The 22,422-nt window shown below is 44.8% G+C and overlaps 7 protein-coding genes across 7 annotated transcripts; 3 read left to right on the plus strand and 4 right to left on the minus strand.

Annotated features, from left to right (window-relative positions):
• Positions 1–377: 377 nt before the first annotated feature.
• Triagg1_8133 (uncharacterized protein) lies at positions 378–1,361 on the plus strand (the record flags this gene model as incomplete). The annotated part of the gene is made up of 1 exon (XM_062902946.1): positions 378–1,361. One exon carries the CDS (start codon positions 378–380, stop codon positions 1,359–1,361), a length of 984 nt encoding a protein of 327 aa, XP_062752978.1.
• Positions 1,362–1,625: 264 nt separating this feature from the next.
• Triagg1_8134 (uncharacterized protein) lies at positions 1,626–3,103 on the minus strand (the record flags this gene model as incomplete). The annotated part of the gene is made up of 3 exons (XM_062902947.1): positions 1,626–2,087; positions 2,150–2,865; positions 2,956–3,103. The coding sequence occupies 3 exons, from the start codon at positions 3,101–3,103 to the stop codon at positions 1,626–1,628; spliced, it is 1,326 nt and encodes a 441-aa protein (XP_062752979.1).
• Positions 3,104–4,405: 1,302 nt separating this feature from the next.
• On the minus strand, positions 4,406–6,107 carry Triagg1_8135 (uncharacterized protein; the record flags this gene model as incomplete). The annotated part of the gene is made up of 5 exons (XM_062902948.1): positions 4,406–5,045; positions 5,102–5,570; positions 5,618–5,687; positions 5,744–5,775; positions 5,834–6,107. The coding sequence occupies 5 exons, from the start codon at positions 6,105–6,107 to the stop codon at positions 4,406–4,408; spliced, it is 1,485 nt and encodes a 494-aa protein (XP_062752980.1).
• Positions 6,108–9,027: 2,920 nt separating this feature from the next.
• On the plus strand, positions 9,028–10,350 carry Triagg1_8136 (uncharacterized protein; the record flags this gene model as incomplete). The annotated part of the gene is made up of 5 exons (XM_062902949.1): positions 9,028–9,213; positions 9,267–9,303; positions 9,360–9,651; positions 9,703–9,855; positions 9,906–10,350. 5 exons carry the CDS (start codon positions 9,028–9,030, stop codon positions 10,348–10,350), a joined length of 1,113 nt encoding a protein of 370 aa, XP_062752981.1.
• A 301-nt stretch (positions 10,351–10,651) lies between these two features.
• Positions 10,652–12,012, minus strand: Triagg1_8137 (uncharacterized protein; the record flags this gene model as incomplete). The annotated part of the gene is made up of 5 exons (XM_062902950.1): positions 10,652–10,917; positions 10,968–11,444; positions 11,505–11,641; positions 11,742–11,917; positions 11,980–12,012. 5 exons carry the CDS (start codon positions 12,010–12,012, stop codon positions 10,652–10,654), a joined length of 1,089 nt encoding a protein of 362 aa, XP_062752982.1.
• Positions 12,013–15,152: 3,140 nt separating this feature from the next.
• Positions 15,153–15,575, minus strand: Triagg1_8138 (uncharacterized protein; the record flags this gene model as incomplete). Its single annotated transcript, XM_062902952.1, has 1 exon — positions 15,153–15,575. One exon carries the CDS (start codon positions 15,573–15,575, stop codon positions 15,153–15,155), a length of 423 nt encoding a protein of 140 aa, XP_062752983.1.
• Positions 15,576–17,383: 1,808 nt separating this feature from the next.
• On the plus strand, positions 17,384–19,503 carry Triagg1_8139 (uncharacterized protein; the record flags this gene model as incomplete). The annotated part of the gene is made up of 7 exons (XM_062902953.1): positions 17,384–17,822; positions 17,886–18,077; positions 18,148–18,282; positions 18,367–18,566; positions 18,629–18,780; positions 18,834–18,863; positions 18,963–19,503. 7 exons carry the CDS (start codon positions 17,384–17,386, stop codon positions 19,501–19,503), a joined length of 1,689 nt encoding a protein of 562 aa, XP_062752984.1.
• Positions 19,504–22,422: the final 2,919 nt, after the last annotated feature.

Consider the following 22,422-nt stretch of genomic DNA (forward strand, 5'->3'; position numbering starts at 1 on the left):
CTTTATTTCTCTTTTCTTCTCTTTCCGTTCATCTTCTTTCTTTCTCTCCCCCCACAGAAACTTCAGTGCAAGGCCAGCCATCTCTTTTATGGGATAATGCAATAAGCTAATATTGTCACAGACGAAGCCAATGATCTAAAAGGTATCCATACTTGGATAAGTGTAAGCATATTCGTAACTAATCTTACGTAAATTCGTCAGCTGTGCGCGATGCTCCATTGCTAAGCAAGCGCCTTTTTTGCTTTGGTGACAAATTGCTATATTGAGTGAATATTTTCATTATCCCTCGGGACGTTTCCCTCGTTGCTCCTCTCCCCAAAAGTCTAAATATCTGCATTGTATATATCCCACTCGGCTGACGCCAATTCAGCATAAACATGTCAACTCCTTTGTTGGTATTACCGCGTCCCGGTGTTGCACCGCTTGACGAGCTGCGATCGATATCTGCGCCATCTGAAAGCGCCTTCGTTGCAACATTTGGCCGTTTAATGCCTCAAGCATCATTTCTACAAACACAGAATGGCAGAGTCGCAATTTACGAGCTGCTACCCTCGTCCTCTCGGCCTGCAGATGCCACAAGTGCGATATCCCGTGTCCTCTTTGTGCATGGCATCCAGACCTCCGCAATTGGCCTGCAGCCGCTAGCAAGGGCTCTCTCTGCTCGTTTTCCATTTGCCAAATGCGTGCTTGTTGACCTTTGGGGCCATGGGCTCACAGACACCCCTTTAGTAGCTCACGATGCGGCTCTATTCCACAGTCTACTGGAATCTGTAATGGTGCATCTTGAGTGGGAGAAAGCTCACTTGGTTGGTTTCTCATTCGGCGCATCAGCAACTGCGAGTTTTGCTGCGGCAAAACCAGAACGTGTGGCTTCCATGGCTCTTGTTGCACCGGCTGGTTTCATCCGACAAGGAGAACTTGAAGAATTACATAGAAACTACTTGCGCGGCGGCGAGGGCATAGAAGAGCAAGCGAAAGAGTGGATTCTGCAACTCCTGGAGGGCGGAGACCTGGTTGTCCCGGCCGACTGGAAAGAGAGAGTTAACAAAGGTGAGGTGGTTGCTGAGGCAGTCAGAGACTGGCAAATGAAGAACCATGAGGGTCACGCAGCGAGTGTAGTGGCCATATTCAGAGATGGCGGCGTTTTAGACAATGACGGCGAATTTTTGAAAGCAGCGAACACAGGTATCAAAAACTTCTGTATTCTTGGAGAGTTGGACGATATAGTTAGCGGACAGGATCTACTCAGTGTTGGGATGAAGAACTATGTGGTCGTACCACAAGCTGGACACGCTGTTGTACGAGAAAAGGTTCCCGAGGTGGCCAAGTTGATTGAAGAGTTCTGGAAAACGCTTGAGTAAGCTATATAGCAAATTTTAATTTTCTGTTAAATAGATTAATGCTTGCCGTTAGTACGTGATTGAGGAAGTTGATAGATGTTGTGGCACTGATTATGGAATATTGGAGGACGAGAGATGGTATTGTGGGATGAATAATATCACAACCGGCGGGGAATGTTTGCATTCTTTTGACTCATTGGTGAGTCTTCATAACTGAGAGTTCAGAGAAGCTTTCTCCTCTCGCGATGGGTAAATCCATACGGAATGTTGTCAATCAATCATTGCTCATATAGCCGGTCGCTTTTCTGCTCCTTCCTTCCCCAATTCTGCCTTCATCGCTGCCAATGCCTTCTCTAACTCTGCACCCAAATCGCAGTTCCAAATCTCTCTGATTGGGACATCAATAACGGCCTTTAACTTCTCAAGATCGTCCCCTATATCAGGTCTCTGCAGATCCAACAGTTCTCCTTGTCGGCGCCCATGGATCTGGACAAATTTGGCCCGTGGCATGCGCACACTCTCGTAAGCCTTGAATGCGGCGAGAAGATCAGATGCCGAGCGACACTCGCCGAGGACGTGGGAGAGGATATACGCGTCTTCCAATGCTTGGCCGGCACCGGCCCCCTGATGAGGAGCACATGCGTGTGCGCTGTCGCCCAGGAGCAGGAGGCGGAGATCTTGGGACGAATACGTTGGGAATTCCGGGGAAAGATCGAAGATTCCCCAGTGGTCGGTACTCTCCATGAGCTAAGTCCTCAGTCAGTACACTGAACTTCGCTTTTAGCCACTGCTTTGTTGGCCAAGCATACCGAAAATATCTTTTGACATTCCTCCCCAAAGCCCCCAAAGTCGGCTGCTAAATCTTTCCGTTCCATTCGCTTAACCCATTCGCCCTCCCACACTCCACTCTTAGTCGTGCTGAATGCAACGACATTCATTACATCGCCATTAGCTACGGGGAAAGTGAGCACATGCCCCCCTTTGCCAATAAACATGAAGCGGTTCTGGGCCTTCTCTTCTCCTATGGCAGCAATAGCTTTGTCCATTGGTATAAGCCCGCGATAGGCATGCTTCCCTGTGAACGTCGGCTGGGAGAGGGGATTGCCTTTTCCCAGCACAAACTCCCTGCATACGGACCGAATGCCATCACATCCAATAACCGCGTCCGCTTCTGCGGTAGTGCCGTCAGCAAATTTGAGTATAGTTTTGCCTCTATTCTCATCCCGTGAAAGGTCTGTCAATCTCTTGCCAAACTCGGCCATGCTTCCAGGCACAAGTTTGATGAGCTCGTCCACGAAATGGGCACGGTGAGCCGTGCTGTGGCGCTCAGTCTCCGACAATTTGGGGGATATGATGTGGGTCCCAGTAGGTAGGCCATGAAGCTCGTGTGCAAGTATAAAATCAAAGTATGTATCCTTCTTTGACTCCCAGCCTACGCTCGTCGATATTCTAGAGTAGGCCTCTCCAACAGTCGGGTGTATAAGGCTCATGGCCCGAATAGAATTGGCACCAAAGAAGACGCCGGCTACCATGTTTCAGTGACGGTCATTCATACACGTAGAAATACCGTAATTTAATTATCAACTCGCTTTCACGGTACGGGGCTAGTACTCACCCCCAATCTCGGAGAACTTAGAGGCAGCCTCATAGATTTTGATTCCGATATGGCCATGTTGTTGCAAGCCAATAGCTAAAGCGAGCCCGCCAATCCCTCCACCGACGATCGCTATATCAATAGGCTCTCGATCTTGTACGGAACCCATTTTCTCTTGCAATAACGCTGAACAGCACAACCGTAACCAAATGAAAGCGGATGTCCTTGGTATGCTGCCAATGAGGCAAGCGGTAAAATCGTGAGCCGGAGTTCTAGTAGGTAGCGGCGTTTCCAAAGTGTGAGAAAACTAGCTGAGTGTAACCTTGGAACTTGGTCTCGTCTTATCTACGGCTAACAATCCTTCGGGGAAGCACACGCATTGTCCCGGTCACAATGAATTGCACGATACTAGCGTGCAATGGTTCGTGAGGCGGGGGCACGAGCCCGGGTGTGATATCCATTCCCGGAATGCTACGGAGTAGAATTCTCTGTTATATGTACCCCTGCATAAAATGCCCAGAAGCCTCGCCTGAGAAACCCCCTACCACAATGCGGTCGTGCGAGCGGTATTATTTTACTCACCATACACTGTGCTCAGTATTGGTGCCTAGATTGAGATTTTGATGCATTTGGTTGATCTTACGCTGAGCCGTTCGGCCGGTAACAGGCACATGATCCCTGTCACACCCTCTAAGAGTGCTGCATCAACCTTTTCCGGATTTTTGAACTGAACCAAGGCTTCTAGACCTTCCATTGCTGATATATGGTCTGAGACTTACTGTAGTAAAAAGGGGGGTAGTTCCGGTCCGTGTACTGCATTGATTCGTCATTGAGAGGAATGGCTAAAGTTTCTAAATTTGAACATGTTCCCCTCTTCCAACATGGTTTACACGTATCCGGCTACTCCCGGTCATTAAAACATGAGCTCTCAAAGCCTCTTTGGAGCACGAGCACCTACATACGTACATTGACTTATCTACCCAACTGAAGAATCAAGGAGCACAGAAGAGGTGAGACGTACTGTGGTGTGCTGACACAGCGACATTTGAAAGATATCTCCGTATAATACTCCGCGGACGCTGGCATCATCTGTTCCCTGGCATTGTCACCGTAGCATCCGTATCATAGAAGGGTTGAACCGGCAAATTGGCCCCTGTATGCTCATCTAGCATGGCTCACCAGGCACTAAATAGCACAGTTACATATGGTCACTGGACTGGCCGTATTCAAGATAGTAGCTGACCGCTTATGTTGAGGAGTACTGTTGTGAAAGGAGGAGACACTGTGGTACCCGTTTCAGGGCCTCTGTTGATCCGTACTCTGAGATTAACATATTCTGAGTTCGCTATGGAGAAGTAAAAATGATTATTATTAGAAAAGCAATGACAAAATATTCGCACCAATTCAAACGGCGTGTACCATTTCCTAGTAGCACATAGCCCATTCGTACTGATCCCAACGGTTTGCAACTCTAGTATGTGTAGATGAACTGGGGATGGGCGTCTCCCAGATTATCGCCCTCTTCCTCCAGCAGGTGGTTCCGCCTCCCCAATCGCTTCTGCCGATTCTCATACCAGAGGCCAGCCACATAAAAGCAGATTAGCCCAATTGCCATGCACATGAGGGAGAAGGTAGTTCTGAATCCTGTCCAGTAAAATGGGGCCGCTTTAGATTGGAAGGAGAACGACGCAACAAATCCACCACCGTTGCCCAGACCAATCTCCATACCCATGGCAAAGGCCGTCTTGTAAGATCCGGAAACGTTGTTTAAAAGCAGGATCCAAGCTCCAGGTAAGGCTGCAAAAGAACCGGAAGCGATAAAATACAACGCTCCATATCGTACATTGACCGAAACGTGCTCTTGATTGAGAATGATAATATAGCCAATGATTGCAATAAAACAGCCGGCAATGGCGACGCCAGCGCGGTGTTTTAATTTGTCTGAGATGTATGCACACGCCAGGGTGGTGGCTGACGCCGCAACAAAGATTGGAATTACCAGGGACTGGATTTTCTTGGAAGAGGATCCGGGCTTGAGAACCGAGACGATCGTCGGGGCAAACAGAGTGCATGAGTAGACGCTCGAGATGACGCCTACAATGATGAAAGCACTAAACCTTTGTGTTAGCACAACTATGAAATGCAGCCCGCTCCGGAAGTACTCTACCTGAGATAAATCTTCCAATCTGTGAGGCATCGGATGACAGCCTTGCGGTCCAACACGTCCATACGGCCAATGATGCCGTCGAGACGAATGCGTTCTTCCAAGACGGCCTTCTCACTCGGCTTGAGCCATTTCGCTGTGGCTGGCCAGTTATTCATAAAGGGCCAGCACAATAACGTGAGGGCAATCGTGATCGAACCCTCAATGACAAAGATCCATCTCCATCCATGCCATCCATTTGATGAATGAATGCCGGCAACAGCATAGGCCAACAGTCCGCCGACGGCGTTGGAGAGCGCATTGCCCACATGGAGCATGCTCACACGCCATTGCAGCTCGTATCTTGGGTAATATGCTGACAGCAAGAAGATGGAACCAGGGATCAGTCCCGCTTCTAAGATGCCAATGATAAGCCGTATAGCAACGAGGCCACCAAAGTTTTTGAGCAGGCCTTGAACAATTGTGAAGATCCCTACCCGATATGAGCACCTCGTCAATCGGATCGACTGTGTAACTTACCGAGAATTATGCATTCACCACAGAGCACGGTAGACGGTGTGAATCTTTTGACCAGCCAGTTGCTTGGAACCTGCTCTCGCGTGTGAGTAAGATATAAATTGATGTTGGTTGGTTGGGCGTGACTACCTCTGCCAGCATGAGGCCAATGAAGACGACAACTAGGGAAACACGAAGTCAGACACAATTATGTCCAGGTTTTTGTGGCGCAAAACTTACCGGTTGCGATGTTGAATTGGTTGGTCAAAGGATTCATCCCCAGGTCCTTCTCAAGACCCTGGATCCTCGCCGTGCCAATGTTGACGCGGTCAATCAAGGAGATGAACCATAATACAAAGAGTGGCGGCAGGAGATGCACGTCGAGTTTCCAGATAAGCTTACGATACTCGGCACTGGAGAGGGACTCTGTTGCATCCGCAGTCGTCGTGTCAGAGGGTGACATCGAGACTAAGCCCAAAGGCTTTTCTGCTGCGACCTCTGCATCTAATTCCATGATTGCGTTCCGTGTGTGTTGCTGCGTACGGTTGGGAACACTTCTGCCGTGTCTTGACAGGGTGTGTAGTTGTAGAAAATAAATCGAAGAAGAACAGAATGTGCGCTGCCTAAAGAAGACTTGACCTTTGATACCAACCCCCTCCCACCAGTAGCTTCTGCTACGGCCGCCGTTGCAAGAAGCCCATTTCGGCCAACCGCAGCCAGTGATCACACACTGTGCTGAGCCAGATTCATCCACATCCACGCGCCCAAGCCGGCAAACTCATCACGGATTACCTCACTTTCTCTCCACACCTTTGGTTGTTGGTTCAGCTACAGAATGCCTAGAATGTCACGCTTGCGTCGCGGACGTGGATACTAGGCCGGGGCAAGGGGCCCCTGCCGAATCACAAACGGATGGGATTCCCGGTGGACGCGGCCCGTGCAAGACCACGGCCGGGAGGAAATTGCCTGGCGCGTTGTGGGGGAATCCACAGCGCTACAAAAGAAGTTTATGTTGCGAAGACTCAAGGTCTGGCCCTAGCTCAAAGCCGGCGGCATCACGGAGTGCCCTCACAGGCTCTCGGCCGTGACCCTGTCACCTGGACCCTGGAACAGGACCCTTCCTCACGAAATCTTGGTCTGCCACCTTGCTTCCGCGAGTGGGGCGACCTGACAAAATATCTACATACCATCTTGTTTGTACCTCTCATCTACCGAGACCAACGGGGTGCAGAGGAGGCATTACTTTTTGGTACCGTAGAACCTCGCAAAACTCGTTTCTCTCGATCAAAACAGGGTATAAGTATGGGGAGACCCACAAAACGAGTTTTGCGAGGTTTTACGGTATAGCAACAGTTCGCCTAGTACCTGTACTAGCATTGCCTTAGGTAGCCCGTGTAACCCTATTTCACTGGAGAGGCATTTTCAGGATTTGCCTGTATTCCAAACTCGTACGAGTTGGCCAAAGACCGTACAAGTATTACGTAGAAAACAAGTCTCCACACACATGTTGACAAACCACAGGGCGTGACAGAAATAAACTCCCGTAGGCATACTCGTATGCCTAGTCAGACCCCTTTCTGTTGAATGTGATAATCAACAGGAGAGGCGATTGCATAACATCACAAATGTTCGAGATCAGGCCATTCGGCACAGGATTTCTTGATCGCAGGGGGAACAAGACGAAAAGGGCTTGCTGCATACAGCAAGCATCCATGGCGGGTTGGTCCAGACACGCGTCTATCTACACTAGCAAGGGACGGACTTCAGAATTCTACACTTGCAACCAACACACATACCGTAGAGTCGTATTGCATGGGAAATCTTTTTTCTCACCTCTATGCCATTATAAGTCAAGCTCAGGCTCTATCGATCTTTTGATTCCACTAATTCTTCAGCTCATGTACTGTAGCAATGGATTTCCGATTTGTTAGCTAAGGCTCTGGCTGAAGCAGCACCCTCGTTTTGAAACCTTTTCTCTGTGACTGCCACTGGACTCAAGTCTTGTCGAAATACGAGTAGTACTAATACCAAGCCAGAGCCACAAAATTGTTCAAGATTTTGAGGCACAAAATTAATCAGAAATCACTTTTTTTTGTACTATGGCCGTTACTCACTATCTACGGAGCTTCCGCGTTCCGCTGCTGCAATACAACAGTAGTAGCATGAAACGGCATAAACGTTAAGTAATTAGACTGTAACAATTCGGTTGTTACGCATAGACTTGTCAACTAGGTAGTACTCGTAGTGAGAGTATTGAACAAAGCGTATTTCCTGTCGTATTCCACGAGTGGTACGTGCTCGTATGTACCGCTCTTCGGCTCTCACAATCTTAATAATAATGATCTCTTAAGTGAGAAATGACTGCACGCGTAATTGCGCTTCATCTTCAAAGCTAAAACAGCAGTTATACCACAGTGCATACTTAATATTGGCTTAGCTTGTCAGGGTCTCCTGGGCTGAATTCAGCTTTCGAAGTGCTACCTGAATGAGTTACACATTGGTTGCAGTTTTTCAGCCACCATTGCTACCAATGTAGTGTTCGAGACCTGTCAGATGTCGGTCAGTGATCATTCAAGCCACTGTTCGACAATTGGCTGAGGTATCACCACGCGTTAGCCCCTTTTCCGCAGCCAGGGCGATGGACAGGAGGAACGCCGCACTCCCCTGGGGTATGTTTCAGCCACTGGTCCGGATAACACCCGGCAGCGGGTTGTGCCTACTAGATCCCTTGTTGGCATTAATACTAGCAGTTTGCAAGTGCAGTTACTGCACATCACGGCATGCTGCCTCGTAGGACAGGTTGTTAGGCCAGAGTCGACACATCAACGGCTGCAGCTGTAAATAAATTTAGATGCGTTTCATGGACAAGTTCAATCGGCGATATTTTTTTCATGCTCCAATACTTACAGCTGTATGATGGGCGATATGGTTGTGAGGACAACGGCATAATGTAAGAGCGAACCGTTCTACATTACCTACACCAGCAGTCTACTACCTACTTCACACGCATTGGGGACTTGAACATCCTGTCCATTTTATGACTTACCGTTCGTTTTGAGTTAGATTACATCTGATCTCCGCCACTAACAAGGCTGTCACAGTAGTACTAGTTGTATCTTGGGACAATGCTAGGGCGCCCCTTGGGGCTGGGACATCCACGGATTCGGACGAAGCTTGGTCCACCTCATCTAGTGAAGCCAGGATCAAGGATGAGCTTAGCGGAAGAGCAATGTCTCGCTGTCCAAGGTCGACGATTCCTTATAGATAGTGGGCTCTGTCAGATTGATTGCTGCGAGTGCGATTCAATCGTCCAATCCTTGCCTAACAGCGAACCAGAATGATAGGCTGCAGCAGTACCTGAGATCGGTATCGCTAACCTCTCATCACATTATCATTCCTTTGTCTTTTCATTGTTCTCACATCCAACCAATACCATGACGGCAACGGCAGTCACCGTGCCCAATGGCCCAGATACGAAAAATGGATACACTTTTATATACGTGAATATACCTCTACTCGTCCTTGCGACGGGTATTGTTGGATTTCGTGTATGGTGGCGGTGCATCAAAAACGGCGGTGGCGCGTTGAACAAGGCCGATGTTTGCGTTGTCATCTGCTTGGTAATGATGCCGTTTTAACAGATGTCTTTTGCATGCGGCTAAATCGCAAATAGATCTTCAACATTATTCAAACAGCCTGTATAACAGTTGGTAGGGGCTGTTCGATGCCGCATCAATCATGTTCTGCTGCTAACCGAACCATTCAGCCATTTTGAACTGGGGCTTTGGACATCACGCTCCTTATCTCAATGCAGAACAACGATATCACTCCTTGCTATACTTTTTCATATTTCAGTGCTTTGTCAAGAACACCGTCGCAATAACTAAGTTGTCGTTTCTCTTCTTATACCTCGACATTTTTCCGCAGAGAAAGTTTCGGATTATCTGCTGGATACTTATTATCCAGATAGGTTGCGCCCTGATTGCCCTCAGTTTTACCACAATCTTTCAGTGCACTCCGGTTAAGTACTCGTGGGACAAGACCATACCCGGACATTGGTCAGTCATCCTGCTCGTCTTAGAGGTAATGCACGGCTAATATTGGTCCAGCATCAACATTAAAGCATTTTGGTACGGCCAATCTGGATGGAACACCTTCATGGACGTCGTCGTTCTCGTCTTGCCAGTTCCTGTAATCTTAAAATTACAGATGAATCGTCGAGCAAAGATCAGCGTCATCGCTGTCTTTGTTCTTGGGGCATTGTGAGTACTCCAGATAATTCTTGTCTCGCATTTCTAACGTCTCTCTCAAGTGTATGCATCACTAGTATCGAACGACTGATTAGTCTCAACTTCAATGCCACTTTCATCCAGGACTTCACCTGGGCAACTGGAACATCAGTCATCTGGACTCAAGTGGAATCCACGGTCGGCGTGATTTGTGCCTGTACACCTTCGCTGAGAATGCCACTGGCTCGATTTATTCCCTTCTTGTTTGGCTCTACAAAGCATGACCGTTCGTACGAGCTAAGTGATGGTGTTCACGGCGAAGGCGCTCGATCAAACAACTGGAACAGTCAATCCAACCACTCGAAGAGGCGTGGCGACTTCGACGATGGTATGGATGACTTGGAGACAAACTATAAAAGTGAAGGAAGCGAAGAAAGGATAATGGGCATCAAGAAGACTGTTAGTATCGACATGACATTTCAGGAAAGGTCGCGTGATGCAGATGCAGATAACAAGTACACGGTATGATGGCTCTTGATGTCGGTGCTACGATTTAGGAGAGTTGAATGCTATCAAATTTCGTTTCCCTTTCCCTACATAATTCAACAATCTCTCGCCCATGTTGAAAGAGTTAGAAGATGTAGAGTATAAAATTTGTATTCCAGTCGATGAGCTCTGACGCACATAGACATCCAACTACCTTATATATACATATTCTTTTGCAAAAGATACTATTCAGTCTTCAATTCTTCTATAAAACTGCGATAACCAGATGTCCAACAGCGAATCACAACTCTTCCGCCCAGTCTACAAACCTAGTGAACGACCATCAGCTCCCCTTAACCGTACACAAGTAACCATCTTCCTCTTCCTCCCAATGCTGGGAGCCCACGCAAGTAGTGCAATAAAAGATATCTGTGGGATCGTATTTCTTTTTAGCAGCCTCAAGGGTAGGCAAAATAGCTCCGAACTGGTTAGTTAGATAGTCAGGATCAAGCCAATTGCCTTCGTTCAGATATGAACCAGTATCAGGGGCAAAAGCTGCTTGAGCCTTGCCTTTGTGGTATGTGATATCCTTTTGAGCAGCCGCGGTGTCTAAGTTTGGTGTCAAAATATCCCAGTTGCGGGAGACAATGTTTATTAACAGCGCTCGGCGGAACACGGGGTTGACACCTGAGAGCGGTAACTCTTTGGTCGCGGTAACTCTTTGGTCGCGGCACCACCGCCAGTCATGTAAATGACGGCCGATGTATTCTGTCCCGGTAGACCGGCAATTGCTTCGACCATTTGCCGTACCGCCGTTACATTGGCTGAATTCTTCTCCTCGAACAAACGAGAAGACATGAGGATACCTCCGCCAACCTCCGCGTCATAATGTATCAGTCCGGCTAAGTATGCATAGCAGTCGGGAAAAGTCAGGTAATCAACTGAGTCATCAATTCCCGGGGATTTAAATACTGTTAGCTTCTTCAGGATTGGCTCCATTGTTCTCTGCACTTGTTCGAGTGTTTGGTTGAAAACACCCGCGGCCTGCTGAAGCATACGAGACGGTGGCCCCAGAGATGACTTTTCATCCCATGCCGCCCACCCCGCGTAGCCTTGCACACCACCAGCCAAAAGAGCTGGTATTTGTTGATATCAGGTAGTGATAGCGTCAAGAAAGGTGTCTAAGTCATCTGTACCCTCTTGTGGGGTGATTTGCAAGATGAGCGCGACCATGGGGGTCTCTGGATATGTGCGGACTGTTGCACTCGTGACGATGCCGTATGTGCTAGGACCTCCGCCAAACGAAGAGCCTGGAACAAATCTGGGCTGGAACCTTTGAGCCATTAGCCAGAACGACGTTAAATTCCAGGATCTGGTCAGATCCAAGGCCATATTCATGTATTGCTGCTCTGTGTCCACCACCTTGGAGATACCCACCGATAATTCCAACCGTGAAACAGGTGCCACCCCCGACGACAACACCAATTTTGTGAGCAGCTGGATAAACATCTCCCGAGGTGAAGCCTCCGCCAATGCGCGCGGCGCTACCGCCCCAGTAGGAAGCACCACCTAGTTGGACATCGGCGCATGGTTCCGTGGGAACATGAGCCTTGTTAAATTCCAATGGTTTGGCGGAATCATCTCGCAGATATTGAATCTATATCAACATACCTCCTCTTCCGCTGGAACGACCGAGAAGGTCATGGCCACTCTGCTTGACGGAAACACGAATGTTATACCTAGCGGCAACCTTCAACCCCGCGCTGATAGCGGCAGGTGTAGTGGCATTGATGCTATATACAGCAGTGTCCCCGAGAGAGCATGTCGAAGAGTTTCGTCCTGGAACATGGTACGACCACTCATGTGGGAAATCATAGCCACCTGGAAAGTTTGCATAAAATGCTAAGTCGTAGAAATTTGCCTGAAGGAAGGCGCAAGCCTCTGTATCTTGATGTGGCCCAGAATAACACGGCGCGGCAGATGGAACGGTTCTGATCAAATTTCCAGACAATGTATTGTTCAGTGACGCCCAAGCCTGGTCGGAAGGCCAGCAACGGTCACCATATGGCTACGGAGATTCCACCATGTTAGAAAAAGTCTCGTTTTCATCCAGTGAGTTGTTAAATGCACGCTTCGAAGGGCCCTGTCACCTACACATTTGCATGCCGCATCAACATTTTGGAATGACCCTGTTAACACCGTGGCGAGAGTTGCAGTACATATAGCTTTCACCACCATATTAGTATTGTAGCCGACTAGATGCTACGTTGGATACGATTAATTGCGCGGATCATGAAAACTTGAAGATCACCGCTCCCAATATTCTCTCCGCAACGACAGATCTGTTAATAATTTATATACCTGCCTCGTCTCAAAACTACACGGCATGTTAGGTTGCGCATGCGCAAGGGCCCTCTACATGCTTATTGGTAAACTTATCGCTTCACTGTGCCATATATCCTATGAATCAAGGTGCTACATGTATATTGCCCGATATTATCGGGTTACATGATCTATCTCTCCTCAAAGCCCGCATAGACCATGACGAACTATCGGTATATAAGCGAACGACTTGTGCCTTGACGACCAAGCTTGTAGGTATTGCTGAAATTATAAGTGGAAACACGTTTATTAATAGGTGATATTGAATGGGTTATACTTCAGTTTGATTGACATAACCACATCCGTGAATGTCTTTGTGGTTTTCCATTTGTCAACAAGATGTCTTGAGTTTTCTCTTTGTCGTTCATTATTTTACCTTACCCTTCGGTTAGCTGTAAGACACTCTGGAGCATCACATCATTCACAAACATGGTTCACTCGAATTCCGTTATATATTAAATCTAGACTTTGTGCTTATTCTAGAACCATTGCTGGCCTTGCCGTGTTGTTAAGAAGAGTGTACGGATTACGGTTAAGCTGATCATACTGTAGGGTAAACTTCAAAATTGTGAGCTTTATTATGCAGGCTTACTGGGGGCACAGTTATGCGGACTTGCTTAGCTTGCACTATACAGTACTATTCCTGTTATGGCTACCTTTGGTAGATCCACAGTAAGCTATGGGGGGCTTGAAGTCGTTGTAAAGGTACGCTACTGCACTAAAAGTGTCATCAATTGTGGAGGAGCCGGTAACGCCGGAAAGACAAATGCTGTGATGTATCAAATGAGATACTTGAATATGAGTCGTTTTGGCTGGAATTTGTCTGCCAAAAGAACAGCAGTAGCAGAAAGGATCCAGGTAGGTAGTACAAGTAGGTAGTAGGGACCTTCGATTGTCAGGAGCAACACCCAACGACGGTTTCGGGCCTCCCTCCTAGATTTGAGCTAGTGTTCTTGGACAACCCTTTGCCGTATTTGTTTGTGGATACGACACACGGTGCTCATGTTGTTGGTTCAACGTCGCATTTTGCAAAAGTCCGCCAGGGCATGCAGGCCTCCGAACTGGGAAGTTGGGGTAGCAGCCTGAAAAATCATGTCACTGCAATGAGCCAGGAATATAAATACGAGTACTTCGTAGCATGGCTGTAATATGTGGAATTAGCATTGACCGAGGCTTTCGGATATCGCTCACGATGAACTCATTACAAGTAAACGCAGCAACTTAGACACGAGGGTACAATTGAGGCGAAAGTGAAAAGAGTACTGCGTATTTATGTGTAAATAAACTCATACTAAAAGAGCGTTTTTGATGGCCGCTTCATATGCCTTCACGGAGAAAGCAGAAATATTTGCCTTTTATGTACATTGAGATAGCTGATGACCTCCAATTATGTATCAGCGCTTAATTTATGCATGGTAAGGTAGCATCTACAATCTGCAGTAGATAATTTATTTTGTCTCAAGTACGTAAAGCCGAATGCCTCATGGCCTGAAATGCTTCCTCTAAATTTTTAATAGCAATCTGCTGGGTAGCAAGCCCAGAAAGGGTTTGTCTTGAATCATGGCAGTTTTAACATTCCAACAATATGTAGTGCAATGCCATAAACCCCTTGTTGGACTTCACTGCTATAGAATGCCATGTATGTGGCATATTTTGACTTTCCCGGCCGACGATATTGATGCTCCGCTATTCAATTATCTAGGAAAATCGAGCCTTTCGGTTCAGGATTTACCAAGGCTACAGAGGACTGTTAACACCACATGATGTATTTATCTCAGTCATCCCCGAATGTTAGTTCACAAAAACAATAATAAAACCTCGCTTAATATCACTCCCTGATTTCCCATTCATGATGCTTCAAGTCTATTGAGCTTTGTACAGGTACCTTACTCGACTGTACTGGCACGCGGAGTATTAACTACTGTCGGACGCTCCATATTTATCGGGGTAATGCGCCGTTGGATATTGCTTTAAGTGGCTAACATTTCTTACTCGATGTTCATGTCTCTTTTTGAGTCCCAAATCATGTAGTCAAATTGGGTTTAAGAAGTCCATTTGCAAACATAAATTAGGGGGGGATTATGCAGCTTGCGGTACTTAATAGTCATATGATATAATCAAACAAATACATCACACATACGCTGATAAATATACATAGACAAGAGTGCTCGCTGATAACACATCATCTTGATCTGCTACCTTTCTCGGGTTTCTTTACGTTCCTTCACAAGGCCACCGTGAATTGACGGCAATTACAGCCTTCTGCCGCTTGTCATACCATCCTACGTAGATTACCACCCTTGATGCATCCTGATGATAATATTATCTTCTACTCGCGGCCATTTTGGCTTCTCAATATTCAAGCTCGTGTCTTAGTCTTTATCTATATATACTAAAAAAAATTTCTTTGTGGGAGTTTCGTAATGATGAAGATTTTGAAAAGGTAACTGCTCTTACACCCATCAGTGATCGCACAATTGTTCCTCACTCTCCGTTGGTGGTAAACCATCGGTGTAACTCTTATTGAGCTTCGTATCATTTCTGGACGACATTTTGCTCGAATTCATTTCGATTGCACCTCTATGCGACGCCTTTGAGTTGTCCACAGCAGCATTGCTGCTACCAGTGAGAGCAGTGGCTTTGCCAACTCCCAACGTATTTTGTCGCCAGCAGCTCCAGAAAGCTTTCAGAGCAGGCATGTTCGCGGCAATAATTCCAATAGACATCTCAGCGCTGCTAATGATGACCATTTCCCCTAAAGAATACGTAAAATCGGGTGATTTTGAGAACTCAATCAGAATAATTGCACGTAGACCACCAATCAGGACAGCAGAGCCACCCGTTGTTAGCACGACAAGCACAGCGACTCGTCTTCTCAGGGACATTTGCAATGTCCAAATAGTCGGCAGAGGGAGAAATAGTATGCAAACATCAACAAACAAATGCTAGTAGTGTAATTTCTGTCAGCTACACCTCTTCAAAATGACATGCCAATCATTTGCGTTAGATTTGGCTGATATGATAGTTGCAGGCAACTTTCGGATCTACATACGAGAGAATATGGAACGAAATATGTTCTGTCGAACTTGCGTGAACTTCAATCTCTTGTAACATGTAGGTAGTCATAGTACAAACATGGTAGTACTCAGGCATTTGGCGTCTGGATATAATTCTGGAGCATAGTAAGCCTTCAAAGGACGGCATTGCAAAGAATAAAGAATCCAAATGGCTATCGTAGACGACATGTGGAATCCAATTATGGGCCAAAGAAATTGCAAAAAGAGCTGCGTTTCAGATAGCCGAAAGAAGAATAGAAGAAAGCACATCTTGACAGCAAATTGCATGAAGACGTACCAATATTCTTCAAGCAGTAGAACCTAGAAAGTATAAGGAAGTTAACTCAGCAGCTTAGATTTTATCACACAAAGAAATGGCTACCTTGAGAAGTACCGCCATCCACTCCGGATGATCTTGCATGACTTGTGTGATATGCCTGTGAGTTAATATACTTAGCGTCTCTCCATTTTCTCATTGAAACAGAGGAGTTTCTCCAGACAGAGATGGGGGATAAGTCTATGACACTTACATTCCAGCACCAAATTCCAGAAAAAAGTACAGGAGGGCTTGTTGAAAAGAAAAGAAGATCTGGAGATTAAGACCTTATAGTGTCAGCTGCCAACCTCAGATAGCTGCGAAGATTCGTACGAACCAATAAAGATGTCATGGCCCAGTCGTCCCAGCCAAAGGACTTCATGGAACAACCCCGAACCTATATTCGCATCACGATAGTAACCATGGTGAGGATATATAGCAGCGAGATGATGATATATGAAAGTGGATGGAGATCCTCCATTTTTGCCTTACGATGGTATACATTGGTATAAGGATTTCAATGCCCTTACGTGAATGTTAAGGAAGAGAGGAGAAACTGGCGGTTTGTATCGAATCTTCCATCGTTTACATTTCGCGAGCACTAATCTTACACACAAGGGTAATTGGAAGCACACATATCTTCCAATTGATCTGCAGCACAGAGTACAATTAGAGCATTGGTTCGCTTATTTCCTCCGCGGGAGTCATATGCATGGGTTTACTCAAGTACGGGTTGGTCAACCTGATGTTTTGCGGAACTAGTATATCCATAGTTGTTGACCTGTCACATTTTTAGCGAGAATGTGGTTACATCTACTCCATACTCGTTGGCCATTATCGTTAGCAAAGCCGACAGCCTCCACTTGTTTTGTTGGGCGACTTGCAACCACCAGCAACCTTCGTCCCAGATTGAAGACGGAAGTGACCGCAAAAGTCTATAAACGGAGAGCTGCCTCCACTGGATTTTATTGTCAATTTGTACCTGACATATGGCTCTATCAATAGCATATGAGTACGTACTCCGTGTCTCACAACTTCGACGAATGCTACTCCTTGCATGTAGATGCCCTAGTTTTCGGGGCTCAACCCCTGTGTCTGCTCCACACGGCACAAGGATTCACTGTCTGGAGATTCCCCTTAGCACAGGTAGCCTTTCAGGCAAGGTTATGATTCAACTCTTCACAGCGCTTCTTGCAACGGAGGACAGGTCATTTCTGCATTGCACTCCAGAGCCCTTTGTCTACATATTTCATCTCATTACAGTGTCTTTTTCTTCTCCTCCTCTTCCGTTGAGTATCAACTATAATCACCATCATTCAGGATGGCTCCAGCATTTTGCGATGCTCTTAGCACGGCGTTGCATGCGTCGTTGGAGCTATCAGCACTTGTTTCACTACTGGCCGGTGTCACTTCCCACCATCTAATCTTTCGGCCCTTTGAGATTGATGGCCATGCCTGGCAGATCCTTTTCATCTTTCTTGGTTCAGTGTTCATCTTGATCACAGCCTATATACAAGTAGCTGGCTATGGTGTTATGCTGGCTCTGTGTCGTGCGTCGCTTATCGCAGCTACCTACAGCGCTGGCGCCACGATTAGCATCCTCATGTATAGAGCATTCTTTCACCCACTCAATCGCTTTCCAGGCCCATTCTTGGCTAAAATTTCCCGATTTTACGCCATGAAAAATGCTGCCAAGAACATTAAAGCTTTTGAAGATATTCAAAGTCTCCACAAAGAATACGGAGATATAGTTCGAGTTGGTGAGGCATCTGCTTATGTCCATATTTATGTCAAAAACTAAGCTTAATACTTCCGAAAAAAAGGCCCGCGTGAGCTCTCCATCAATCGCCCCTCCGCCATCAGTGTTATATACGAACCTCCTACACGAACAACAAGATCGCCATGGTATGCACAGGTGTCAAATGATGTGACCAAAATTTCCCTAAATTCCACTCGAGTTCTTAAAGTACATAAGCTTCGCAAGAAGGTCTGGGAAAGAGGTCTTGGTTTCCGAGGTGTGTATGAATGGAGTATTTTTTAGGGCTTTCAGAGAAAATCATGTGGCGCCGTGCTAATCGCGAAAAGCTCTGGCTGTTTATGCGCCGCGAATAAAGGCTAAAGTAGATCTTCTGCTATCAAAAATCGCTAAGCATCATGGCCACCCCATTGACATGACGGCATACGCTATGTTTTTTGGCTTTGATGTGATGGGCGATATCGGTGCGTGAAGTTCAAGAATATTTTGATGCGGATATATCCATAGTGATACGTTTCAAAGTGCCCGAACTAACAGCATGCTGCCAGGATTTTCCAAAGATTTCCATATGCTGGAGCTGGAAAGCGAGCATCTCGCCATCAAAGGCGTTCACGAGAGCATGCTGGCTATTGGTGTTCTAGGCACAGTACCGTGGCTCTTGTCCATGATATCTAAGGTGCCTGGTGCAGCAGCAAGCTTTTCTCGATTTACCACATGGTGCCATCGGGAACTTCAAAAAAAGCGTGAGGTAAGATTTCCTGCACCTCTAGAGCATCCGGAAAATGTAACGAGACTAATTGGGCGGGCAAGATTATGGCTAGTGAAGTCGCTGTGTTAAAGGATCAAGACCCACGAGATATAATATCCTGGCTGCTGAAAGCCCGCAACGAAGGGGATCCTTCTGCCCCACCTGGTGAAATAGCAATTCAAGAAGATGCTCGCCTCTTGATTATAGCTGGAAGGTAGGCAAACATGTCTCTTTGGAATCGGATATCGTACTGACTATCTATTGCAGTGACACAACTAGCGCCGCTCTTTCAAATGCGTAAGTATGATTTCATGCAACTCTTTCTCCGTATTCCTTCTTCTATATGAGTTTTGTGGTATGTGGAACGTTGTATTAACAGGTGGAGGGGCTTTTTAGACTCTATTATCTCGCTGGTAACCCAAATTGCTATCAGCGTCTTCAAGCAGCGATTCGAGAAGAATTCCCTGGAGGCATAAACGACTGGACATATGAGAAAAATGTCCCATATCTGGACTGCGTGATCCAGGAGACATTACGCCTAAAACCATCCGTCCCAGGCGGCTTGCCTCGTGTCACGCCGCAACAAGGCCTTATGATTGGCGACGACTTCATCCCTGGAGGTACAGTTATCGCCGTCCCAACATACACAGTACAACGGGACGCACGTTTTTGGTTAGACGCAGATGCTTTCAAGCCCGAGAGATGGGAGAACCTGTCCACGGAAAAATCTCCTTGGATTCCATTTACACGAGGCCAATGGGCATGCCCTGGTAGAAATCTAGCTATGATGGAGCTTCGCATGGCCCTTAGCAACATTGCACTCCGTTATAGTGTGTCATTTGCTCATGCAGATGCTGGCAAAAGCTTTGACAGTGGAGTTATGGATACCTTTACGTTGACACTTCCGCCGTTGCACCTTGTATTTACGCCTTTGTAGCTGCGACGATCCCTAGTCTCGGTGTTGCAAACAATTCAGATGTTATTGCCGACATAAGAGATGGAATGTATTACTTCACCCCGTCAGGGAAGCTTTGAATCGACTTGCGCTAGCTTTTGGGATGCATGTATTATTGCCTACTTTATTACCAGTGTTTTTATGATCTTCTACTACAAGATACAAAGAGTGAAGAAAAATGAATACTGCACGCTTGATTGGGCGATGCAACTTTCACTGCCTAGTATATACAATCACTAAGTAGACAACGTTTAGAGTCTAAAAGAAAAGCTTTGTTAACTACCTACGGTACATGTGAACAACACTAAGTGGTGATGCTTCGACCTTATTTGGTCAAATAAACATTGGCTTTCGACTACGTATGTACCACGCGAGCTAAAAGCGCCATGCATGTAATAATATATTCGTCTCTTACAATGCTTATGCCAGTTTAAAAGTTTATCGTTGTTCCCTTCATTAATTGACGCAGCTGCTGTTTGAGAGAATTTTTTTCTCGTCGCATCAAACGCTCCATCGCATTTCTGAACCGTACTTGACAACAGCAAGTTCAAATAACCTCACTATGTCTCAATACGATCTGATTGGATCATCCTATAACGTCGTTGAAAACCTTCCTTATAGAGCTGTTGAAAAGTACAATGTGTACATGACCGTCAAACCATTGCTGAAGCCAGGTATATCTGTTATTGAATTTGCATGCGGTACAGGATTCTATTCATCGCACATTCTTACTTGGGGTGCTGAATACATAACTGGCATGGATATCTCACCCACAATGCTGGAAGGTGCGGCATGTCGTTTATCGTCACAAGTTGCTTCTGAACATGCGCGATTTGTAGTCGGAGATGGTACAATGTCGACATCATTCGCTCCCAATGATAGTTACGGCCATTTTGATTTGGCTTTTGGGGCCTGGTTTCTCAACTATGCTCCGAGCAAAGAGAAACTAATAGCTATGTTTGAGAGCATCTCTCTCAATCTCAAATCAGGTGGTGTTTTTGTGGGAGTTGTTCCACACCCAACAGATGACCTAGCAGAACGAGCAGAAAATTACAAAGATGCTTCCCTGAATCGGTGTTTTCCACGCAATGAATATTTAGACGAGTTGGAGTCGGGTGATGGCTGGAAATTACGGGTTTTTTTAAGTAACGATGGAGTGGACTTTATGACTTGGCATATAAAAAAGAGTGCGTATAAAGACGCTGCAAGGCTTGGTGGCATGAAAGGCAAACTGGAATGGAGGAGAGAAGCGCTGGGTGCAGAGGACGAAAGAGAGCAGTTTGGCTTGACAGCTGATGAGTGGCAAGTGAGAGCGGCAAACCCTCATTGCGGAATATTGTTAGTCTAGAAAGATTAAATGCAATTACAAAAGTTAGAACCAAAGAAATCTCAAGAGATTCAACTGTTAGGACAGAACACGTCAAGACTCAAAATAAACAGCATTAAATACATTATAAATCGAAAAGGGGTTAGGGATAAAACTTGGCTAAGGGGAATACTTCAAATATGCACACCCACTTATTTATTTATTTATTTATTTTATTATTAACGTCCACTAAGTAAGCTAGTTATATAAGTCCTTATCTAGGCACTAGGATAGTAAAAGCCACTAAGTTTAGATTAAGCGTTCGCTATATTTTAATATAATAAAGAAAATAAGGAAATATTAATTTATTTTATATATTTATATCTATAGGGGGGGGGCTATATAGGCTTATATCCTCTACTAGTTTTTAAAAGTCCTTATACTCTCTATTATTAAGAAGGTATTAAATATAAGTAGTTCTAAAGTATACTTTTCTCTTTAATATATTAAGGAAAAAGGGGGCTATTATATAGTATTTTATAAAATACCTTTATATTCTTAGCTTACTATACTTATAAGTAAGCCTAATATTATATTTAAATTTTTTATAATACTTTATAAAATCCTTATAATTAAACTTTTTAGCTAGTAGCCTATATAAAATTAAGTATAAGAGATATAATTCTAAGGGTATAGGGGAAGTTTTATAAAGGCCTTACTTTCTAGCCTTATAAAACTCTAAGTAATTATTATTTTAATTAATATTTTATATTTCTTTATATTTTTTTTTTACTTACTTTTTAATAAAAGTAATAATAAAGTAATTTCTTAAGTAGTATAAGAGTTTTAAACCCTTTTTTATTAATTAATTAGCTTTTTTATTCCCTAGTATATTTTTATAGCCTAAGACCTAAACTATTTTAGTTATTACTTATAAAAATAGTTTCTAAGTAATTTAGTATAGCCTTATATAAGCTCCCTAGGATAAGGTAGGGGTTAGCTTTAATATTTTATTTACTACTGCTAAGTTATTTAAAAAAAGTAAAATCTCTTAGATATTTAAGTTAGCTAAAGTATATATCTTAGTTAGTTTTATAATTTTAAAAGCGCTTATTACTTTAGTATTATAAACCTTTACGTTAGTAAAAGGGCTATATATTATAATTCTTTAGTAATTATAAAATATAATAACTCTTTATTTTATATTACCTTATTTATTTTATAATTTATTTAAGTAAGTAAAGAGGGTAAACCTAAGAAGGCTGTTAAAAAACTTAAAATATTTTTCTATTATATTTAACTTTAAAAAGCCTTTAAAATTTAAACCTATTTTAATAACTTTATTATTTTTAATAAAAAGGGAGGGTTAAATTATTTTACTTACTAAGGCTATAGTATATTATAGTTTAGTAAAAGGGATTTTAAAAAAGAGTTTCTTATTAATATATTTACTAACTAAGTAATTCTTATTTAAGCCTATAAAGTAAGCTATTATATAAAGTCTAGTTTATATTACTTATACTAACACTAAGGGGACTTTAAATTCTCTATATATAATAAAAAGCTTAATTATTTTTTAAATAGGGATAACTACC

The sequence above is a fragment of the Trichoderma aggressivum genome, assembly GCF_033847375.1.
Source record: "Trichoderma aggressivum f. europaeum strain CBS 100526 chromosome Unknown scaffold_038, whole genome shotgun sequence".
Lineage (NCBI taxonomy): Eukaryota > Fungi > Ascomycota > Sordariomycetes > Hypocreales > Hypocreaceae > Trichoderma > Trichoderma aggressivum.